General features: G+C 38.7%; 2 protein-coding genes across 4 annotated transcripts in view; both read left to right on the forward strand.

Moving 5' to 3' along the window:
- The window catches only part of pdlim5a (PDZ and LIM domain 5a), a 76,872-nt gene extending 75,345 nt beyond the window's left edge, over positions 1-1,527 (forward strand). For all 3 annotated transcript variants that reach the window (XM_030737156.1, XM_030737157.1, XM_030737158.1), the window contains one exon: positions 15-1,527. In XM_030737156.1, coding sequence (XP_030593016.1) covers positions 15-104 — 90 coding nt within the window. In that variant the 3' untranslated portion in view covers positions 105-1,527. The remainder of the gene's footprint in view (positions 1-14) is intronic.
- A 1,062-nt stretch (positions 1,528-2,589) lies between these two features.
- Positions 2,590-15,454, forward strand: part of bmpr1ba (bone morphogenetic protein receptor, type IBa) — a 69,777-nt gene continuing 56,912 nt past the window's right edge. Inside the window, exon 1 of the mRNA XM_030737750.1 lies at positions 2,590-2,688. The gene's annotated coding sequence lies outside the window, so the exon portion shown is untranslated. The remainder of the gene's footprint in view (positions 2,689-15,454) is intronic.

Consider the following 15,454-nt stretch of genomic DNA (forward strand, 5'->3'; position numbering starts at 1 on the left):
TGGGCTTTTTACAGGTGTGCTGTACCACACTGGAAGGCCAGACCTTCTTCTCCAAAAAGGACAAACCTCTTTGCAAGAAGCATGCTCACACCCTGAAGATATGAAGCTTATGCTATTGGCCATGTGATGTCTCATAGAGGGTTGGGAACACTTTTTGTAGTGATAGTAATAGTCATTACTGCAAGGCTCATGTTATCTGCTAGTAGAAGAAGCAATCAGGCTTGCAGTTAACAATGACTAATCTTAGTTTTGACCAGATTTCAACCAAGAATACCCGATCTGTTTAAATTTAACGTAATGTGTTTAAACATCCAAAAAAAAAGAGGAAAGTTTTAATGTCAACTGGTAAATTATATGTACATTACCATAAGTCATCATGTCAGATTTATTTTCTCATGCTGTAGGCTTGGGATGCTCTATTTTATTTCTTAATTCTTCTTTTACTCTTGAGTGGTGAGATCATCACGCTTTCTGTTCTTCGTTATTAAAATTACAGAGTACTCATTATCTTTAGACAGCACCAGAAATGTCTGATAATTATGTGCTTTCATAAGCTATTTGAGTGCAAAGGAAGAGAAGGATGTTGGCAGTTGTTACTGTTAGCTATTATATTTGGTAGTGTTACTGTTTATGTAGGTCTAATCAAATTTAATAATCTGGTCAAAACCAAAAGAGTTCAAGATCAAATTGTAGAACTTCCTGTGTTTCAATTTGTTTTATTTTGTTGTTTTATTATTTGCCATACACAACAGAACTGTTTCACAAGCAACTATGAAAATACCAGTATGTGTATTGAAATACTGTTTTAGTTGCTCTATAGAGATCATCTGAGAATGTCTGAGTTATAATTAAAGCTGCTGCCTTTGATTTAATCAGTTATCTGAATGTTGTAATTTAAGAAAATTCTATTTCATTTTCTATTTGTTGAGGGAAACTGGCTACATTTGAAAAATTGTAACTGCTTTGAAAATGACAAGTCACTAATCTAGAAGCACTTGAGCAAGGAAGAACACCGAAAATGATCAAATGTTTTTGACAGATGCCTTTATTATCTCTCTGCCAAGTTTATTTGATACACTTCTCCTTATGATTCATTAACATTTAGCTTTTCTGGCCTATTGGTGTGTAAGAAAGTATATTTTTTATTTTACTTAAAGAAGGGAGAAATGTTGTTAATAAGCATGCGATTATTTGAGAAACAGAGAATTTGGTCATATCAGCAACTTGTACAGGGATTGGATGAAGGGTAGTTTCTTCTTTGTTTTTTGTATCACACTTGACTGTCTACACACCTTTAATTTGGGGATATTTACTTACTTATCATTGCAGGGTCTATACATCTTTTTTTGTTGTTCTTTTTTGTTTTCCTAACAGTATTACAAATGGCAACACACTTGTTCACTGATTTCTCATAATTATAAATCTGGGTTTTTACTGTAAGGGCTTGAAAGGGGTGATTAAAGTGTACAGTTCTAAATTCTCAAAACTATAGCTGGAACTCTTAAAATTGATTTGAGTTTTTAAATAAATGATGTGCTTTTAAATGCCCAAGAGAAACATCCTGTATTTGTTTGTGTTTGCTTTGTTTTCTGTTAGTGTAACGCCATCTTACGTACTAAACTTCCTGTATTACTGTTTGAAAAACCACGTGGTTGTAGCGATAGATAGCCATTCCATCCTCTCCGCTCCCAAATGAGGATTGTAACACATTGTAACACGAGGCGAAGGGAAATGTGGGTGAAAGGATGCGAGTGACATCAAGGCAAGTAGGCATCAAGGAAAATAAAACAAAACAATGTGGTAGGGCACAACACCACTCATCATTTCCACATCCTCTACACAACAGTTGTTGGCCTCTTTAATACAAATCTGTGCACACTGAAACTGATTATACTGTAAATGTAGAAAGAAATGACAATAATTGTTCCGGGATTTCTACTGAGTGCATATATTAACAAACTAAGCACAGACCCATACAAACACCAGCCCAGACTCATACAAGCTGTCTCAATTGATGTGACATGAGTCAGGCAGAAAAATTAAAGTCCATGTCACATGGCAGCATTTATGGAGTTAGCTCATAGTTTGCACGTTTGATTTAGTATTGTAGCGTTGTTTACTTGTTATTGTATTATGATGCATAATCCTCAACATATGGGCTTATTTGATATTCTTTTCACATAATACTTATTGTAAAGTCCATCCATTAAATTAAAGTGAAAAGGAAAAACCTAGTAATTTAATGCCTGGGAAAAAGAAACAAAAACATTGTGTGTTTTTTTTGGCGGGGGGGGCTTTAAATGCAAAACGTGTGCGACACTTTGTTTGACTTTGACCGTCCATTAGATTGAAGTTAATCTGTGTTTCCCGTGTTTCTTAAATAACTCACTGGAGTGGTTTAAGGAGTCCGTTCAGAGCCTTCACTCACCTTTCTCCTGCTAATGCACCCCTTTTCTTGTGGCATTAATCACCCTCGTGAAGCTGAGGGACCTGTGGAGGAACAGAGTCTTGGGTGAGACCAGTGTGTGTGTCCGCGTGTGTGTGTGTGTTTTTAAGAGTAAAGAGAGCCAGGGAGCGAGCGAAAGAAAAGCTACTCTTGGAAACAGTTACTCGCGTGTGCACAGGAGTGCTGTGGGCTGCAACTCTTCCTTTGACTCGAAAAAACAGAAAGCGAGAAAGCAACCTGAGGTGAGTAAACTTGAAGTAGAAGCAGGTCACGTTTAGTCACAACTTTTTTCAATCGCAATTGTTTGTATTCACTTTGGGAAGTTTGACAGACTTTTTTTTTTTTTTTTGGTCGTTTGTTGGGTGTTAACAGTGTGACGCGCGTCACATCGACTTATTTTTGCTGGGTTTTTGAGGTTGATTGCTGCGTGGCTGTTCCAAAACCAAAATGACATGGAAGAGAGAAAAGTTTAAGCGAAAGGAGGAGCTTTAATAGTGTCTCTGTTAGCTGTATTTGCATTACTCTCCACGATGATTGTGATTGCCGTGGTGTTGCTTGGTCTATATTTCCAAAAGTTAAATGTAAATTAGGTTACATTTGTGATTGCAGTCGGTAGCGGAGTATCAGTTTAGCGCTCTCCCATCATTTTCTTAACAATCAATAATTTGTGCTCATATAATAGAAATGCATGCTGGGTTCTAGATTTATACGAAGATGGATGGATGAATGTAACTCCAGGTCCATGCATAGCCCTGTAACAGGATTTGCTGTTGGCTTATTTCACCCAAAGGCACCGCAAGACCCCAAACGTTTACGTGCAGACAGCAGCTCACTCTTGAGGTACACCAACTCAGGTTCATCTGCACACCTGGCTTGAAAGAGACGGACTGTAAGCAGGTTCCACCAAATACCTAGTAAGAGGCTTGATCAGTGGATGGCTCACATGGCCATCCGTGATGGTTGGCCACCAACACTGCCATCTAACCTCTAGTAAAACCTGCAGTAATTTAAGGATGATCAGCAATGGGTAGAGTGATGAGTTAAAGGCCCTGGTTTCACACCAGTGAGCAAACAAATGCCAACATGCTTAAAAAGCCTTGTTGGTTGAGATGACTGAATTGCTGAATAGTTTTCAATTGGGGAGATGATTCTATGACAGCCCCAGCTTGCTCGGTCTCTCCCTAATCTCCAAATCATGAAGTGCAGGCCGTCATGACCAGGTACATATGAATGGTTTTGTCCACAACTGGGGTTTCTATGTTTCACAACCACAGTCTCTGACAGCTGCTATATACAGATCCTGCAGGGCTTTGCTGCTGCCAGTCCAGGCTGATATTTTTTGGGAGGATTAACTGCAATATTCATTTTACCTTGAGATGTTAGTGGTCTCTGCCACCAACTGTATGTTGCCACAATTCATTTAAATGCCAGCATTTTGTGAAATACGCTGAGGGGGAAGAGGGACTAAAATCTGAGGAACTAGGGAGTGCTGAATTGAACAGTGCAGTTGCAGGTAATCCTCTTTATAGTCGTGTCTGCCGTACAGCTTGTCAGATTGAAAATGTCTGGAGCTGCCACAGTGAAGTATCAACACCATTCACTCTTTTTCCAGTGCACAAAATGGAGGCAGAGCAGGAGTCTTTGGAGGCAGAGAAATCAGTTATTGTGGTTGTTAAACTCCACCAGCAGTAAAAACACGGGTCAGACAGTTCTTGAAAGTCACCATCTTATGATATATGTGCATCTTTGTAGACAGATCAGACTTAAGAGTTGCTGGGTGACAAGGAGAAGTGATGCTTTGTTGTAGTTTGTGGTCTTTGCCATCACAATTGGATAGCGAGTGCAAAGATCTGTCTCAGGGTACCGAGGCAGAGTTTCAAGGGGAATAAACCAGTAATTGTTGTTTTAATGAAACTTTCTATTTATAGAGAGCACATTGATGCCGAATCCTATATAGACTTTTTTACTAGTTAAAAATCAAGTAATGGGGATCATTTTGGATTGTGTGAAGAAACGCAAACATGCTAGAATGACAATTGGCAATTAAATTTTTTAATAGAATTGGCTTACATCTTGTAGTAGCAGTGACCCAACTTTTGAGACTTGCTTGAGTGGGCCCCCTGCTTCAAGGGCTCAAAAAGCAGGGGAAAAAAAATAAAATGAACCTCAACACAGCCTCTAGCACTGGCCCAGTATTCCCCATACACCCACTTATACACACACACACACATACACAGGCATGCACATAGTATTCAGCTCTCTCTTTGAGACCAGTAACCAGGTCCAGGTGTTTGTCAGTGTAGCGTATGACATGAGCAGGCTATCTGTATGTGTGCATACGTGTGCACATGAGAAAGCTTGTATGAATGTCTATCCAGATGGCAAAATACTGTGACTCCAAATCTTACCTCACCTCACCTGAGGGGTCCGGGACCGGTAACACAAGGGAACCTCGCAGGAAAGCACTCAGCAAATATAAATGAGAGAAACAGAGGTCCAGATGCGTGTGTGAGTGTGTGTGTGTATGTGAGTGTGGGTCTGTGCCCCTGTGTGTCGGTGTGTGGGTACTGCTTTCCTTGTCTGTCAAACTGGTAAGTGTTTGCAGTTGTTGAGGCTTCAGTTGGAACAGCAATCTTATTTAGGTCAGAAGCACATCACATAAATCTGAGAAACAGCCACATTCTCAATTGACTGTGTAATTGAGTTTTACACAGCAGCTGTAAACAGAACGCGTCCCTCATTTTCTGTGTGTGTGTGTGTGTGTGTGTGTGTGTGTGTGTGTATGTCAGAGAGCGAGAGAGATATCAACTCACTTTTAGACACCTCGTGATATGAGACGTGCTGTCTGATGCTGACTGCTGGAAATTTAGATCACATTGCTTGAGGCTAATCTACACTCTAAGAATAGAAAATTTGCCTAAAACAAACTGAATATATGCCTGTCTAGAAAAAAGATAAGCGTAGCAAAAAGCAGGAAAAAGTGTGGCAAAACAGCACTCGAAAGTAAAGCTTATTCAAATGGTTGACATCATGCATTAATTAGCATATCCATGACACTGCATAGTATTCGAGTTAGTCAGCAGGTGTAAGCCCGCCTCTCTTTATTTTGTGCTTACATGCGTGGCACATTTAAATGCAGTCAAATTCCCAATTAAGCTGTTTTTATTTATAGATTTTTGTGTTTATGCTGTCAAACAATGGAATAAATTGTCTTTATAACTATTACAGTACCATTCATATATTCAAGATAGGGGATGTTTTTAGGATTTTGTGTGGAAAATGATTACTCAGAGAGAGAGAGAGTTCATTCAGATGTGCAGCTCACTGCCATCTGTATCACACCATAAAGACAAGTAAAGTGACTTTTGACACCCACTGAACACAGTAGACTCACTGAACCCACTGAACACAGTAGACTCACTGAACCCACTGAACACAGTAGAGGGCTTTTGCCCTTCAAAAAAAGCCCAGTTTTACTCCCTGTGGGACTATTGTATCCTTTCATTGAGTTTCCAAAGTCAGTGAGTAATCGTGTCAAAAATTTGAAATAATGAAATATCCATAATCAAGCAGCCCAAGTAAGAACTGTAAGTAATAGCCTTGTTGTAGATTGTAGCCATCAAAAAAAATGAAGCTAAACCAGATGAAATGGAGCTTATTGAAAATAATGATAAAACCATGATGCAATAGCGGCAGCTCATAAAATTGATTTGTTCAAGTGTTCAGTGAGAGCAAAGGGCTAAATGCCATGAGGTCAGATTTTCAGAAATATGTCACATTCTTAATGTTTTTATTCATTTGATTCTGCAATGGCTGCTTGCCAGATTCCACTGCTTTTTATCCTTCTCCTTTTATTATGCTGAAGACAGAATCTTTACTTAAACAACTGTAAAAGCCTTAATCACTTGAATCAGATTATGTACAATGCATTAAATAAGAATACGTATGACAGTAGGGTAATGAGAGTGTAAACGATCGTTTAAGTGAACCATAGCGCAGGCTTAAGCTTCTAGAACATCTAATTTCCTGAACTTCACGAGGTTGATAAGAATCAAAAACAGATAACAGAACTGAGCCTGCCCCCCCCCCCCCCCCCCCCCTTTTCGCTTTTTAATTACAGTGCCAGTGCAATTTGTTGAAATGTTTGAGCATTTATTTTTACTGAAATTCTGAAACATTCTGAATTCTGTATTTTTTTCAGAGCCCTCATTGCTTCTGAGGTAATGAACAGACTGCACCCAATTTTCCTTAAATATCCTCTGATTTGAGGCTCTGCTCTAAAGATGTGTCCACAGCTAGTTTAATATCTTATATCATATTACAGGTTTGATTTTCACCTTAACAGATAACCTAATCCAAATATGGATTGTGATATTTTCTACCCTTGATTAAAGAGTAAACTCTATACTAAACTAAGGCTGATTGCACAGACCTGCTGCTGCTTCACTGCAGTTTGATTGACATGTTCTATTTGAAGAAGGAAAATGTGTTGAATGTGTACAGTCACCTCTCATGTTCTTGCATATTTATATGTTTCTTAATCAGCACGACTTTTTAGTGAGTTCTCTAATGTAAAATGTTACATTTGACTGAGATATTTAGGTGCTCTGAACTGAGGTATAAGAGAGAAAACATGGCAAAACTAAATAGAAGCTGCTGCCTAATACACATAGTTGTACCACTATTTTGTAAATGTTTTTAAAAATTCCAGAAAAAAAAGGATAATTGGATATATGATATTTACAATAATGACTTGCCATGAATGTAAGTTGTTTTTTGTTTCTTTTTTGGGTCCACTGTAGAACATTTTGTTGTCCATGTGGTAGTGTTACTTACAGATGTCTTGGTCTATATTTGGTCAGGCATGGAACAACATGCTAAAATTGCTTAAAGTTGTATAGTACCGTATTTTTCAGGCTATAAGGAGCGCTTAAAATCCTTAAATTTTCCTCAAAAATCGGCAGTGCGCCTTATAATCCGGTGCGCCTTATGTATGAATTCGTGTTGTGCTTACTGACCTTGAAACAATTTTATGTGGTACACTGCGCTCAAAAATCTGTCAGTGTTTTAGTGCGACTTTGGTAAGGGACATTTAATAAATATCGAAATTTTCCAGAGCGTACAAAGCATACAACAGGGGGGAGGGGGGTAACACCCAGCATACGCTTTTCAAATAGAGCGCTGCCGTCTGACCGCCGATGGCCGAGGAATCCACACCACTGCACCAGCGAAATTTCCTCCGGTCTGGCAGATCAGTTCAAAGGCCTCATTGAATTCTGTAAAATAGTCGATCATAGATTCACAAAATGACTCTACTGACGATATTAGACAGGAACAAGCTGCGAGTGCGGCGCAGCAGGTGTGGAAAGCAGCCGGAGATAAATTCAACAAGAAGGCTAGTTCCAAAAATAGTAAACTGCAGAAAACGATGATGGATTTTATTCTACGTGTTCCTGGTCTATTTTCATCTATGCTGGCCCTTATATTTGTGTGTAATCTGGCGATCAGCGGCCGGTGTTGTGCCAAAAAGTGATCATCTGCCATAAAGTGATTTTTGATGTTTCTATGTGGTTTTATGTGTAATGTCTTTGCTTATATTGGTGAATAGAGTGTAGTCAATAGGATTTATGAAGGGCTTAAATATAAAATGAAGAAATGACCTGTTTTTCTATTATATTTATGACTCTGCATTATTGCACGTACATTATAATGAATCCAGTCCTCTTTGGTCAATTAAAATATCTTTATAGAGTGTAATGTTATATTTGTTCTGATTTCTGCTGCTCTCTTGGCCAGATTTCTCTTTAAAATCTGACCGATCACAGTTTTTACCCTGATAAATAAAGAATATATAAGAGTTGCTGCCAAAAACTGATTGCAGCGTCTATCTTGTGACAGAAATGTTGTTTCTTACTCAAAATTACTTGATATCATTCACAAGAGAAATGTTTGACATATTTTTCACAGATTATAGGTCAGCAAGTCATTTACACGGTTTAAATACAGGCAATCATTTTCTGGCAATCACTTTTTGGCAGACGATCACTTTTTGGCACAACACCGGCGCTGTTGCCAACTTTTGTGCAACAAAACCCGCTGTCGGCTGTCTCAAAAGTAACTAGAAGTTGCTGAAGGACGAATCGAGGTCCGGGGGTGTGGGCTGTCCCCCTCGGTGCCAAAGAGAGGTCCGGGCGATGCCACAGCATGTGAAGGGACGCAGTACGAGTGCTGTATGTACACAAAACACGGTGACAGTGGAGTTTTCAGGTTTCCGGTGTTGAGTCAAAAAGGGATTTCCCTTTTTTTTAATAAAATATTTTTTCTTTGCTTATATCGGTAAATAGACAGGTGCACAGGATTTATGAAGGGCTTATATATAAAATGAAGAAATGACTTGTTGTTACCCTCATTAATAAAGAATATATTGTAGCGTCTGTTAAGACGTTAAAGCAGATGGCGACAGATTCTCGTTCTCCTCAAACCATTTGTGAACCATTTTTGCTTTGTGGCAGGGTGCATTATTCTGCCGTCAGGGAATACCATTGCTACCACTGTTCCTTCCTTGAACCACTTTTGATACATAGTGACCACTGCAGACTGGGAACACCCGACAACAGCTTCATTTTTGGAGATGTTCTGACCCAGTCGTCTAGTCGTCAATTTGGTCCCTGTCAAACTCGCTCAAATCCTTATGCTTGCCCATTTTTCCTGCTTCCCTAATATATCCCACCCATTAGCGGGTGGGAAGAATGGCTTATTGACAGCCACCCTTCCATTGAGACCATTTCTGATGAGGGAAGAAATTGTGTTTTTGTGACAGTCTGCTAGTAACAAAGTACCTAAAGATACAATTTAAAATTGGTTCATTGCCAAGTTATCCATTATGTGTAGACACAACACTGGCTCATCCCTTGAGTTAGGCACCTTTTTATGCTTGACTAATTCATAGGTCAGTGTTAAGTAGCTTAACAACAACAAAAAAAAAAATCCTTGGAAAATAGGCGGGTACAGGCTGAAAATGATTGAAACAGCAGCCAGTGGCCAAAGAAAAACTTTGAAAACACTTCAGAAAGGCTGGAGAACCATTGCCCAAGACTACTTTAAAACATTAAAAGAAAGTGTGGCTCCTGGGAAGCAAAAATATAAAGAAATGACGGATGGCTCAAGGCTTGCACAGTACCTTAAATGCTTTACACGGATGTATTTAGCAGCCCTGAGAACATGTTTTCTGTTCTTAAAGGGTTCTCTTCCTCCTTAAGTCAGATATTAAACTTTTAAAAAGGGATTTAGAAAGTAAGACTCTGTGTGTGTGTGTGTGTGTGTGTGTGTGTGTGTGTGTGTGTGTGTGTGTGTGTGTGTGTGTGTGTCTGTTTGACTTCATACACATGGATTCCATCAGGTTTTTCTCTGTTGTTCCCTGAAGCTGGGATGAGTTAAAACATTTGATGCTTGACTTAAAGATTGGGACTGTGATCTATTGCCTGTGCTTCTTTGATATATTCAGAGAAGTATGCAGTGACACAAACACACACGCATATCACACATTTTTACTGTGCATCACAAACCATACTAACACTGTGTATCAGCAGACCTCAGTACACCAGGGTATGTATTTAGTTAACTCATTTCTTTTATTCTGTTATCTAATGATGGCCAAAAATTTGCCGACTTGTACAAACTCATCAGTTTTCCCGGCAACATCTGTGTTCCATACAGAGTGTAGGCATAGTTTAAACACACAACAGAGGAAGCTTATCGTGAGATGTTTATTGATGTTACAAGATATCTTTACAAAGTTGGATAATGTTTTAAAAGGGGATGTATGTGGCCTTTCATTTCCTTCAAGGATAATTAAACAGCTAAAAAGCTTTTCCACAGCATATTTTGGTTCTTGCTTGTCAGGTAAATTTACCTGATGAAACAACAAAAACTAAAAGCAATCCAGATCCACACCAAAATTAAACAAGTGTGCCCATATAACATCTTCAAAGCATTTTTAATAGTATACATTTGGCCTGTTTTTTGCATAATCTTGATGACAAATGGCACATATTTCATATATCTAACTCATCTGTTGCTATAGCCGAGGAGTAAAGTGAGTAGTATGTTTGTCACAATATTAGAATTTCAAACATGATACTCGTACCCAGAAAAATCCTCAATGCTTGATACCATTTTCAATACCACGATGAAGAAATGACTTTTAAAAAGCATTTTTTTTTTTTTTAAAGATGAGAGCAATACAAACAATAACATGAAGTCATCTGACTCCGTGCAGAAAAAAAATACAATAACAAAACTGTAAGCTGTATTATTGAATAACATTTAGATGTTAGATTCAATGAGTTGAATCTAACATCTAAATGTTAGGCAATGTGGTTTAAGTGTCTTGCCCAAGGACACAATGCAGCGCAGGGACAGGGGCTCGAGCCGGCAACCCTCCGGCTGCAAGGTGAACGCCTACCCACTGCACTTTTTAATATTCTCTTAAGTTATGCAAAAAAGACAACAATATTTTTAGGCTTTCTGGGGTAATGTTGTACTTACAGTGACCAATGCTGCTACCTTAATGACATAGCCTATGGTTAATGTGGCTAGTTAAATAGCTAACGCGTGCACCGGCTAGGTTAACATTTACTATTGCTGTTTAATACTTCAGTGTTGTTGAAACAGAAGCTTTGCTGACCTCTCAAAATTCCTCTTAAAATGTTGTTCAGAGGTGTGAATGCCAGCCACTGTTCATGTATTCAGCTGCTGTTGAGGGAGGGGCTGTGTACCTGTCTGTAGGTGCTGTGTGAAGTTGTTTGTCAACTAGAGGAGACAAAGACAACACTGTTGTTATTAGTACTGCAGCAAATGAGTGTCATCTAATAGTAATAATAATAGTATCTGAATATAAAGTTTTTTGACAACCCTAGTGAGTAGTAGTAAAGAAAAAAATGTGTTCATAAATTAAATAAAAAATATTTATTTTGCCTTGTTTCAAGAATTGAGTAATGCTATTGCATCTTAAAACCTGCTCTGCTCGTTTGTCATTATTAGTCCAGTGGCACAATATGCAAATGTCACTATAATCTCTTTGCTTTTGACCTTTTGACCTAACATCTCTGCAATCATTGTTAGGCGGCTATTGCAAGATTAAATTCCTGTTGTAGTGACTAGATGTTGCATCTGAATGCTTCTCTTGTCAGTGCTGGTCTTGAGCTGCAGATACAAGATAGGATCTGATAGGAAATTTGCCTGCCGAATTCAATGCAGATGATTGTATTACAGATGAGGTAGACGTTGATATAAGTTGTAGGCAGCAGCAAGAGCTATCCTGAAGTGTTTGTGTGTGTGAGTGAAGGAAAGAGAGAGAGAGAGAGCAAGAGACATTTCAAAAAGAATAGAATAGGACAGTATAGGACAGCGACCTGATAAATTTGTGAGTTCCTGTGTCTGGTTGAATGAAGATGGAAACTTGTGCATGTAAATCATGTGGGTGTGCAGGTGTGATGGACAACTCTGAGTAATGAATTTGCATGTTTTACCAGGTAGAAGAGTATGAGTAGGTGTTAGAAGAATGTTTCTGTGTGAGATAACATTAGATTGGGTGTTCAAGTGCTGTATATAATATAGGGTGAATTTATATTCATGTGAGACATATCTTTTCCAAAAAAAAAAAAGGTCATTCAGCTGTACAGTATCATTATCTTATCCCACCCACCACTGCCCCTCAGGGTGGACCTTTTAAAAACACCACCTCTCCTGATGTCATGTTGGAGTCACTCTGCTCCTGTGCTCTATAATTCACACAGGCTGCAGAATTCAGCCACTCCTCCTCCGGTGTTCCCCTGTTTCTGTACTTTGAATAATGTGAAGACCTGGCATAGTCAGCCTTTTAAAAGGGATGCCTGTAATGTCCCAGCCTTTGGTTTACTAAAGATATTTCCATGGCCCAAAGAGGGTTCATAATAATCAGCAAATCCTTGTGATGGACTTTGTAGCTAAACTAAAGCTGCTGGCCATAATGACACAGAGCTGCACAGGATGATGGTATAAAAATGTTTAAGTTATGATTTATTAGTCCTATTTCCCACAGGGAGGATGATAAAACATGCTACCAGCCAGCTTCTGATCTCATGATTTGGGTATTTTCTTTCATGGCAGGTCTTAAAGCTCAGCCACTCCTTTAGTTTCCTTTCTCTGTTTTTTGGCATTGCGCCCTTTATACGCATGAGTTTGGTGACTTTTATTTTTGCTTAAATATTACAATGGCCTTTGTTAATTGCTAAGTGAGAATAGTATATTGTTCTTACAAAACAGCCTTGATCCCAAACATAAACAGGTTGAGCCCTGAGGATGCTTTAAATCATATAGTTTTGCTTTGAACTTTGAAGCTGTTCTTTATTTTGTAGACCACAACTGTCTTCTTCTGTTTGGCTTGGCTCTGTTCTAACCAAAGTAATCACCAGACCTGTAGTTCAGTCGAAGGGGGGAAAAAAAAAAAAAAATAAGCAAGAGCAATGATGGAGTGATGAGTGGGTAACTGAGGGGGGTGGGGGTCCAAGGATACAATGATAACCATCTGGATTCACTTTTAGACAATTTCATCCCTCTTGCCCTCCCCCACAAAACCCAAGACCTCAATTTCCATGATACCTCCTTTGAGGTGCCATTCCATCAGGGACAGGAGAAATATTTGCCTAAGAGCAAGTGTCTTTGTTAAGTTTCAGGAAATCCATTCACTTCTTCAACTATTGGTTGAGACATGCCTTCCCTGCTGCAGCCATTGTTAAGACCAAAACTTGGTCCTGAATATTGATTTTTTTATTTTTTTTTTATTGGGAGCTTGAGTGAAAAAATTTGGCAATTTTTCTGCAGTGGCATCAGGCATGAGATAGTGGTTGTTGTTTTAAATATTTGCAGGGAGAGAAATGACTTCAAGCTGTGGCTTTGTTGTTAATTTTTCAAGAATGCCTGAGAGGTTAAAGGTCAAACTGAGTGATGGAAAAACTTTGACTTCCTATTTTAGAGGCAGGATATGTAAAACACATGAGCAGTACTGTGTTTATTTCCACATGTTCAGACATAACAAACTGGACAGAATCTGTAGGATTTGAATATCACGTTACTTAATTTTTTATTTTTTTTTTTTATATTTAGGAATCCCGCATGAGAGTGTCAAAGGGGTAGAGAGACTGACAGAGGAGGGTGGGTTACAGCAGAAAATGACTGAGGCAGAAGGCCAGAAAAGAAAATTATTAAGTAAAAAAATGAACTCTAAGTTCAAGGTATTATCTGCACCTCTCTGTAGTATGTAGCTGTCTCTTTGTCTTTTTTTCCATCTGACTCCCCCTCTTTAACCTGGGTCGTCTTTACTCTGTGGTCCAGTCCTCCGCACGCATTCATTTTTGTCTGGAATGATAAATGGTTTTCTTTTATTCCTGCAGATGTGTCTTTGGCAAAGGAGAGGCAATAATGTATATAATCAAACTCAGAAGTCACTGGTTGTTGTTTTTCTCCTTTTCATTGTCTCTTTTCCTGTTGTCTTCCTCTATTTTTGGCCTAAATAGATAAGTACAAAATGTGCTGCTCCAGACATACTGCTTCGTGTGGCAACATCGATACAGTCCTGACTGAAATTGCATCCACGTTGCCTGTGCAGACACCGCCTCCCCATGAGACATAAATTCATGATAGGCTCATCAATATGTTTTCCAAAGTCATTATTCCAGAGAAATTAAATCTGATTGATGCCAAATTGAATTAAACCTCTGAGATATTGAAACTGATGCATGTGAAATCAAATCTCAAGGGGGTCTGTTTCTTCACTTGCATGTCCGGTGGATTTATTCATATCCACCTCAAAAGGCAATTACAAGATGAAGCAGGCCTGTGGGAGTCTTTGCGTTGTGTCCTGTGTAACAGTGTAATGCTTATCGAATCACCGCATTGATAACAGCAGCCACTGGGAAATCTGTTGTTCACTGACATCTACTGGTGAGATGAACATGAACGAGCTATTTACGACGTTATCTAGTCCATTGTTTGGTTTCTTTATAGAATTACAAGGACTTTATTCGGAGGTCCGTAACAGGAAGTAAGTGGGGGAAAGTATTAGGGCAAGGGAAAATGTAAAGATCTCATTAAACCAGATACTGTAGCAGGGTTGCTGTTGTTTGTAGATGTAATAAGGTGATATAAAAAAAAAACAGGACTGACCAGATGGCCAACACTGAATCAGCTCTACCAGATTAGGGGGCAGCAAGATCCAAAAAGCTGAGGAAATTTAGAGTACCAGAGTCCAAGAGAGACCAGATGTCCCTTACAGGCCCCCATAGGTCCTAGACCAAACCATCAAGCAGATGACTACACAGCATTAGGAGGACTACATAGCATTATGACCCTGTGTAGGAAGGTAGTCATCAAGTACCCATGAATTTCTTCTCCTGATAGTGTTGCCTTTTTATTTCTGCACACTATCATCACCTGAGTACTAGGGCTGCAACTCAAGATTATTTTGGTAGTCGAATAATCTGTCAGCTTTTTTTTTATCGATTAGTCAACAATTATTTCAATCTTAACTCTCCTGTTCAAGCCTGCCCACCTGTTAACATCACCTTGTTGTCTCTTATCACAATTAAAATAATGACCCATAAAAATACGAGTTTGAAACTAATCCAGTGTATTTTAACATTAATGTGACATCATAGTAAATATCAAATAAGCAATGCATATTAAAGTGAATGTCATTTTTATTTTTAAATGAAAATATAATGTGGAAATGAATTTAAAAAAAGTTCAATTAAGGCATCAAATTTTTTTCCTTCCAAAACACCTGAAAAGTTTACAGATGATTCAGTTCAGACAGAGGTTTACTATTCAGAATGAACGCTAATATTAATGCGAGAAAAAAAATAGGAGGCAGTGTAGCTGCTTCTATTGTCCTTCACTCGTTAGCTAACATAACTGAAATGTGGCGCTTAGCAAACATCATCCGTGAGACCTTGTTTCTGATGGGTAAAC

Source organism: Archocentrus centrarchus, chromosome 9 (assembly GCF_007364275.1).
Source record: "Archocentrus centrarchus isolate MPI-CPG fArcCen1 chromosome 9, fArcCen1, whole genome shotgun sequence".
Lineage (NCBI taxonomy): Eukaryota > Metazoa > Chordata > Actinopteri > Cichliformes > Cichlidae > Archocentrus > Archocentrus centrarchus.